Below are 9,253 nucleotides of genomic sequence, written 5' to 3'. Positions count from 1 at the left end.
AGCTAGCGGCGCATGCTAGAATCCAAAGTGCATTCACAAGAAGTAGGAATACAGGAGGAAATCAATCATCGAGTGGCCCACGCAGTTGAGGAGTTGGCCCAATCTAGAGCACTGCTAAATCCAAACTTCTCCAGCCCTTCTCAACGCCTCAGGAGCAACTATGCTTCTACAGGGCTCCTCGATCCACAGATGCCAAGATTACCCGTGGATGAGCAACGGTTCGCTGTGGATGCCATCATGCAATGCACTCATATGAGCTGCATACACCGGTCGGCAACCTCACCATTAAAGTATACTTATACATAATATTTATGCAATCTTCTCAATTGATCCACGCCTCGGTATCAGAGTTTAATAGCTTCTTTATTTCTGCTATATGTACAGGTGGTGTACGGGAGTACCTTACCAATCCTGGCAGGGCAGACAAGCCACGGCATGGAGATTCCACCTGGCTACGCCAGCGTCGTCCTAGAGCAGCTCGCTGATAGCCAATATGAAGGCCTAGAGCTCAACCTCCCAGGAGGCGATGGGGAAAGGACACTAGGAGATGTGCTTCACGGGATCATTCTATGGCACAAATGCTACATCATCATCCCCGGCACGGAGGCATCTCCTCAGAGCTCAAGACCACTCCCCGCAAATCCATAGCAATGACCATCTCCTCAAAGCTCAAGACCGTGATCTCCAGCACAACCTACTCTAGGACCATCGCTTCCTGCTCGATCAAGGTCTCCATATCCACCACATCTTGGTGGTGGGAGCGACGATGACGACGACAACAACACCCTTCCCCGATCACCGTCATCGAGAATAAGAGCAACCCTGAGCAAGGAACCTGCAGCACCACTTAAGAAGTCGCGACCACTGCCTCCCAAGCCAAGACAGAGAAAGAAGAAAACAAAGGAGATTGAAGTGACTCATGAGGAATGCTTGGAGGCAATGACTCATGTGGAATGCTGGGCCCAAATCCAAGCAGAGGTCAGGGAGTCGTTCAAGAAACAGGCTAAAGAAAAAAAAGCAGGGGAGATGGAGCCACCGCCAGTAGATCGAAGAGAATTAAATTTTTTTATCAGGATGCAAGAAGGAGCCAAGAAGAGGATACCACTATTGAACTACGAACGGGCGTTAGTCAAGGCTGATGAGAGGAAAAAAAAGGAAAGCAAAGTCGTCTTCCAGTGGTGCTATCCCCGACCTCAGGCATCTACCAAAAAAAGATGCTAAAAAGATAGCAAAAATGCCCTTGGATCAACAAGCACAAGTATTGCAATTCATGGAGGAAACAGGTATGGGACTTGATGAACGTCTAGGGCAAGTTGAGCTGCCAGCTGCACCGCCAATTGAACCGAGATGGACCTTTGAGCTAGGCAAGTCTCTGCTAAGGCTTGAGTTGGTACGGAAGCTATCAACAAAGATGTATGAATTCCATCAATGATACATGAAGGTGTCCGCCGACTCGAGGGGCATGTTCGGCCTTATGGTAAAACCGATAGATTTTTACGGCGAAGGTGAGAAAGTCCTGTGGCTAGAATTCAAGGATATATACGAAGTGTAGCATCATGATGCCCTGGACGTCTCTCTGATCAACGCCTGGGTTCTGTAAGTGTCCATTTATCTACATGTAAATTTTGGCTCATATCATTATTTTTTGTGCATGCGTCGCCGTACTAACTTCATCTTCCATTTTATATAGGATGCTAATTCAGACGTGCCGGCGAGAAGCGTACCTCCATGTTGGCTTCATGGATCCATCCGTAGTTAACCAAAAACATATACAGGTTGCGCCAGACAAAACCTCGGTGGAAGTATACAATTTCCTAGACAAACAAAAATTCAAGGATTTCATACTACGTCCATACAACTTTAAGTAAGTGTGTGTATACCGTCTACTTTCAGTTTCTTTTTCCTTACCTGATTAATGTTAGTTAGCTCTAATATATATGAATATTTACGTACGTAGCTACCACTAGATCCTCATTATAACTGAGCCTGAAATAAGCCACGTCACTGTCTTCGATTCGTTGAGGAAAGATCCAGTGGAGTACCAAGACATGCTAGGCTTGTAATAATTCTGGACCTTTATCTCTATGCAAAAATTTATTTCCTAAATTTTCACCTAACACTGTATCATTCATTATTTTTATCCGCAACGCATGGAGATAATTCATCAGGACACACAAAGGTCCATTCAAAGAAAAAACTTACATGGAACACAGACTTCCCGGTACATATGAAGTCTACACATTTTGTACATTCTATAACACGAATATTTTATAACTTATTTTTTTCCCCACAGAAGTGCTTAAGACAAGAACCCGGGAATAATCTATATGGCTACTACTTCTGTGAGCATATGCACAGTTTTGCAGGACCCAAGGGAAAGACGCCACTGAACAACTATAAAGTACGTAAAATAAAACTATAAATAGTTTTTTATTTTCTACTTCCTTATATTTAATTGTTTATGTATAATATAGTTGTTTATGTATATAGTTGTACGTAAAATAAAACTATAAATAGTTAATTATTTTCTACCTCCTTATATTTAATTGTTCATGTAAAATTGACATGTTTCCAAATTATAGATGTTAAATATTCAACATGGACTCTTGAAGAAAGAAAGAGTAGTGACAATATGTAAAGGTCTCATTGGATTCATGGTGGACGAGGTGGTAAATCCACAAGGAGAATTTTATTACGAGGGACAAAATTTAGACGCTACGAGCAACACCTCGACGGGAAGATCGTAGATAGTTTGATTTGTATAATACGCTAAGATGCTAAGATTTGTATAGTATGCTAAGAATTGTATATATATACACTAAGAATTGTATATATAGTAATTGTATAAATACTAGTTTGATTCGTTTAAATAATAGTTTGATTTCATTATAAAAAAGTCTCAACTACTAAAGGTTAACTAATGGGGTACGTACGTGATGCATGAAATTATAGGCACCATGCAGACGCCTACATGGCGCGCGCCTGGAATTTTAAGCAGGACTTCAGTCCCGGTGGAAAACCCAACCGGGACTAAAGGGCCCCTTTAGTCCTGGTTGGTTTTTGAGTAAAGGGCCTTATCCCGCGCCTGGCGTAGCAGGTCCTTTAGTCCCGGTTGGTTTTACCAACCGAGACTAAAGGGGAGCTTTAATTTTGGTTGAACGACCTAGGACTAAAGACCCCTATTTTGTCTCAATTGGTTTATCCTGGATGAATTTTTAGGAGATTTGCTCCCTACCAACCGGGACTAATTGATCTCAATTAGTTTTCCACCAGTGGGAAGACAGGGGAAGGAGGAAGGGAGGGGGGAGCATGCAGGGTCGACTTCGACCTTGCCGTGGGCTGGCGGCGGCAGCCACCGGTGCTAGGGTTTGGGTGGGTGGCGTGGTTGGGCCGTCACCCCCCAAGTCTCCCAGGGAGGTGACGCGGGGGTCAGGAGCTTGCCTCATCACGCTCGGCTCTTGCCTTCTGCCGGATGCATCATTGAAAATGGCAAAATCGTAGTCCAGCGCACAACTTCACCCCTAGCTACACTGTTATTGTTATATACAATCAGTAAAAGTTGCTGGCCTGACTAATATTTGTTTTGATTCAGTCACTCATACCTATCAACTGCTTGCACTAATTCTTGTCATATGTATGTTAAGCCAAAATTAGTTGTGCCAGTACTGATTCTTTTCTATTTTGATCAAATGCTTTCACTAATTAAGTTTATATTCCCACCCTGACAACAGCAATAGCAACAGAGAGACCATTGACCAAGTGGCATGCCCGAGTTGAGGGCAAGCACTAGTCCAGAAGTAGTCATCACCCTTTGGTTATTGCCTACCTGTCCAGCCAGAAAAAATCAAACAACTCTGGTGCTCGCAGCTTTGCATGCCTAGCACTAACGCTGCCAATAACAATTAGACCAACAGATCAAAGATGCTATCATAATACTATTCAAATAATTCAAAACACCAAGCTGGCAACAAATCCTAGCTACGAACTGAAATGTCAATGTTGTTCTGCATTCCTACATGCGTGCCAGAAACTCCCAACACACCCCAGACGAATTCGATCTCTCAGCAAAGCTGGTAGTATATAAACAATGCTCCTCTACGTTTCTGACAAGCTGTCAGACACGGAGAAAGGTATCGATCAATGGGGAGCCCGGCGAAGGCGTCTCTCGTCGCCGCCCTCGCGTTGGTGGCCGTCGTGCTGGAGGTCGGGCTCGTCGGCGCCAACTTCAGGGACGACTGCGACATCACATGGGAGCCGCAGAACGCCAAGATGGACGAGGGGGGCAACCACCTCACGCTCTCCCTCGTTAGCAACTCCTCAGGTATACGTTTGTGCAGAGATGATGCTCATCGTTTAGCAAGTGTTGCAAAGTCAATATGTCATGCGTGCCTGACCTACGCATGTTGATCGTCAGGCTGTATGCTCCGGACCAAGAAGCAGTTCATCTTCGGCAGCGTCTCCACTCGGATCAAGCTGGTGAAGGGCAACTCAGCCGGCACCGTCACCACCTACTACGTGAGTAGCTTAGTCATCCAACAGCAATCGTCCATTCAATAACATCTTCGTATCGATCATCATCAGTTCACTCCATGATCGAATGCACATTTGTTTTGTTGTATCCAATGGAACAGACGTCGTCCATCGGCGACAACCACGACGAGATCGACTTCGAGTTCCTGGGCAACGAGACCGGCCAGCCCTACACCGTCCACACCAATGTGTTCGCCGACGGCATCGGCCAGAAGGAGATGCAGTTCCGGCCGTGGTTCGACCCCACCGCCGACTACCACAACTACACCATCTTCTGGAACGAGTGCATGATCGCGTATGTTCTGCGTGCCTAATCTGTTCTACATCGACGATCATCAGCGCCGTCATGGAAACCGGGTATTGACCTGTGTGCTCATGAATGCAGGTGGTTCATTGACAGCATCCCGATCCGCGTGTTCCGGAACCACTCGGCGAAGGGGGTGCCGTTCCCGACGCGGCGGCAGATGTACGCCTTCTCCAGCATCTGGGCGGCGGAGGACTGGGCCACGCAGGGCGGCCGCGTCAAGACGGACTGGAACAAGGCGCCCTTCGTCGCCGAGTACCGTGACATCAGCCTCCGCGTGTGCGATTGCGACTACGGCGGCGCCGCCGCAGGGTGCCCGGAGAGCTGCGCGTCGCCGTCCAACTGGTACGCCGCGCCGGACCTGTGCCAGCTGAGCGAGGCGCAGCTGCGGCAGATGCGCGCCGTGCAGCTCGGCTACACCATCTACGACTACTGCGCCGACGGCAAGAGGTACAACGGCACCGTGCCGCCCGAGTGCAGCATGCCGCAGTACTGACCATATGAATTAAGATAGTTCGTTAAAAGAAATTGAGTGATCGAGACAGCACGTCATATGTGTACTATACATTCATCATTTTTTATTATTGACTTCTTTTTTTGAATTTTGCACACATTTTGCGGAATGTGCAGAAGTGTGTTATTTGGTTTAATTTGTTGATGGTGCATGCGTATCAACAAATAAAACATTTTTGTGTTTGCCCCGCAAAAGAAAAACATTTTTTTTGTGTTTCCTTTGTCCGATCCTTGTCTATTCTATATTACTGCTGTGTATAATTTTGTGTGGAATCACTAGTAAAAATTCTTTTTAGGAAAAGTGTATTACCATAAGTATTTTAAAGTGTGAAATTCATCCTTATGTTTTAATTGATGCAAATCAATCCCCTAACTAATTATATCGGGCACTAATCATCCCCACATCAGCTTAATAATGATTTAGTACCATCTAATAACAGTTTATGCCACGTAATCATCTAACTAATCACTGCTTATTGATGTAATATGATGGTTCGAAGATACAAGGCCAAAAAAATTTCATTAAATCCTCTAAATTAGCTACTTCATAATATTTTTTCAAGAAAATTAATGGAACCTACTGAGAGTTAGGGTGGCAAAATCCCCGATGGGGACGGGCTCCGTGGGGATTGGCCCCGTCGAGGTCGGGGTCAGGGCTTGTTTTGCACCCGTGAGGTTGTCTGGTCAGAGCCTTGGCACCGTAGCGGGGTGGGGACGGGGGAGTTTTAGCCCCGTGGAGGCCCATGGTGACCCGAAATGACATGCAGGTCCACCACAATTCAGCCCAACAGCCCACATAGTATATTGCCCCACGAACCTTATCTTCACGACTCGATCGTCCCTAACTCAGCCGCGAGCAGCTTCCTCACGCAGTCATGCCACCGCATGCCCTCGTGGTCTTGCCCCTCGTCTTCCTCACACGGAGCCACCGGCGAGGCAGTGAGTTCCGTCCATTCCTCATCCTCCTCGCCGGGATGCCTATTGTCATCAACTCGTCATCATCACTTTGCGCTGCTAGTCTTGGATTTCTCACCCTCCTCGGCAGGGTGCTTGCTGTCGTCGTCCTGGTCAAGGCACCTGCCACCGCCACCATCCTCTACTCCTCGCCGAGCTGCCGCCCTCGCCTCAACTCCCCACGGGGCAAGGCTTAGGGCTGGGGATCTGCCAAGGCTGGGGACAGGGACGAGTTTTGCCTCGAAATGCTTATCGGGCCGGGGTGGTGGATGGCTTTCGAGGACTGGGGCAGGAACGCCCGTTGCCATCCTGAATTGAGAGCGACTAGTTATAGTGATTGACTCAGTATAAGATGTGGCTAAACTATCGTTAGCAAGATGAATGCATGGCCTAAACTACTGCTATATGATACTAAAACATTGTTAAACTAAGATGGAAATGATAAATACACTGATTTAGTTAGTTAAAGGGTTGATTTGCACCAATAAAATATGAGGAATGAATAGCACACTTTTGCAATACTTGAGTGATGAAAAATACATTTTTTTCTTCTTTGTTTAGTTTGGAAATTAGTTCATTGTTGGATATAAAAAGCATCCCAATATGATTTTTAAATTCGTGAACTCGCCCACCAGCTCCGCCAAACAGCCCACACCTGGTTTGGAAAGCCAATATGTTGCACATATTGGTTAACATTACCATAAATAATTTATCAGATATTACTACCAAACCTTAAATATATACCAACATTTTTTGTCATGAAATTCAATAAAATTTGAAGTTTTCTCAAGTCGTGTCTAGAAACTTTGTTCACACTGTCCCCAGCGATGAAAGATAAGGTCTATCTAATGCTGCACCCGTTCACGCAAAGCTGGTTTTGCGGTTGCGGCCGCGCGTAGCGCTCGATGGTTGTCGGCAAGACGTGGTGGGACCCGCGACAGCTAACCACTTCGCTGTCTCCATCCTACCTCTCCACGACTCCACCCCAGCCTGTTTTCCCCTCCCGTTTTCCCCTTTTCTCTCTTATTCCGTTTTCCGATTTCCCCTTGATCCAGCGCGCGCCGGTGACGAGGGCTTGCAGAGCACGTGGATGCGGAGCTACGGCTGGCGGCGCCGCGTGTGGAATCTGTAGGAGCTCCTCCGGCGGTGCGGCAGGCGGAAGCAGCAGTTCCTTGCGGCGAGGCAGAGGAGTAACGGCAAGTACCGCCCGCGGGAGCGGCGGCGGGCCCTGCTAGCGGGTGCAACGAGCAGCATGCGGCGACCTGGCGCTACGGCCGGCGAGGCCGCGAGGCATGTGCGTCCGCGGGGACGGCGTCCGGCCGGATCCGCCGGATCTCCACGTTGCGGCCTGCACCCGACGCTCGCCGCCGCCCGCGGGATGATAATTTCTTGCTTCAATTTAATGTGTCTCAATTTTTTGGTTCTGATTTCCCCGATTTTCTGTTTCAGAAACTTTGTTCATAATGTTTCCAAATTTTTGTATAGAACTTATGCGTAAAAGTTGTGAGAGAAGTCTTTCCAACAATATTTTCGAGGAAGTTGTGCTCAAAAGTTGTCTGTGATAAGTTTATTTTTTAAAAATTATGCATAAAATTTGTACACGTCGTGTAAGTTGCGTAAAAAATTCTCCCATAAAAATTCACTAAAATATGTTGTACGCAAAAGTCATGTAGATGGAGAAAATTGTGTTAAAAAATTATTCTATTGCAAGTTGGGCAAAATTATTCTATTGCAAGTTGGGCGATTGGATCTTTAGTCCTCACTAAAATTCATATCACATCGAATATTCGAAGAGGCTAAGTAGGAGGACTAAATATGAGCTAATTATAAAACTAATTACATATATGGAGGTTAATTCTCGAGACGAATCTATTAAGCCTAATTAATCCATCATTAGCACATGTTTACTGTAACATCACATTGTCAAATTATAAACTAATTAGGTTTAATAGGTTCGTCTCGTAAATTAGTCTCCATCTGTGCAATTAGTTTTATAATTAATCTATATTTAATACTCTTAATTAGTATCTGTCGTTGTCAAGATTAGCGGATCAAGACTTAGACTAGTAAATTTCTTTTATGCGCGTAAAGCCTCAGTTGGTGGCGTGGGAGACACGGGTTAGACTGGTTCGGGCAAGGGAAGCCCTACTTCCAGTATCGTGGATGCTCGTATTGCCCACGCGGAGTTCTGTAGTAGGGGTTACAGATCGACGAGAGAGGGACTGGTCCCAAGTCTCTTTGTGCTTGAGCTCTCAAGAAGCGTACTAGTGTGCTATGGCTTGTGGGAGAAGAAGCCGATCGATCCCCTCCTCCGGCCCTGAGCTCCCCCTTTTATACCGCAAGGGGGGAGGCCGGAGTTACAGCTGGGATCGGGTGAAGAGGACCGTAAAGTGTAAACGTGGTACGGTAAAAATACGGCAGGAAGGGAGGAACAAGTTCCTAGACGCCCGACGCCTCCGCCGGCCCCTGACGAGCGCCGGCGTGCATGCCGGAGAGGGAGGCGGTCGTGTGCTAGCTGTCGTCCCACCCTACAGATAGCTCCTCCGGTATTCGTAGGCGTCGGGTGATGATGAAGACGCTTTGTCATTATCCTGGTGTCCGTTGGGGAGGACGGTGGATGCTACCGTTCTGATGATGGCTCCCGGAGAGAGGGCGTCACATCCTTGCTGCCGGATGCACGGGACCCGAGGGTGCGCGGGGCCCGAAGTCAGGCGAGTCTCTCCTCCGCTCCGGTCGGCGCAGGCCATGAGTACCCTGCGGCGAATGAGAGTGAGCCGCCAGCACTGTAGCTTGTACAGTGTGGTCGCGTATGGGTACTTGTGGCGGGTTGCGTGAGGAGCGTGGTCAGCCTTCCCTCTGCCAGGCCTACGGTGCATTTATGGTGAGGCCGACGGGGGGACCCACAGGATTTGTTTATCTTGCCCACCTGGTCCGCATCCGAGGGGGATGCCT

At 47.4% G+C, this 9,253-nt stretch overlaps 1 protein-coding gene across 1 annotated transcript; it reads left to right on the top strand.

The window, feature by feature from the left end:
- Positions 1 to 4,098: 4,098 nt before the first annotated feature.
- On the top strand, positions 4,099 to 5,573 carry LOC117853330 (probable xyloglucan endotransglucosylase/hydrolase protein 26). Its single transcript, XM_034735721.2, has 4 exons — positions 4,099 to 4,321; positions 4,415 to 4,515; positions 4,632 to 4,825; positions 4,916 to 5,573. The coding sequence occupies exons 1-4, from the start codon at positions 4,141 to 4,143 to the stop codon at positions 5,328 to 5,330; spliced, it is 891 nt and encodes a 296-aa protein (XP_034591612.1). The 5' UTR covers positions 4,099 to 4,140; the 3' UTR covers positions 5,331 to 5,573.
- Positions 5,574 to 9,253: the final 3,680 nt, after the last annotated feature.

Source organism: Setaria viridis, chromosome 4, assembly GCF_005286985.2.
Source record: "Setaria viridis chromosome 4, Setaria_viridis_v4.0, whole genome shotgun sequence".
In the NCBI taxonomy this organism is placed as follows: domain Eukaryota; kingdom Viridiplantae; phylum Streptophyta; class Magnoliopsida; order Poales; family Poaceae; genus Setaria; species Setaria viridis.
The sequence above is the reverse complement of the archived record's forward strand: the minus strand, read 5'-3'. Positions and strand labels throughout refer to the sequence as shown.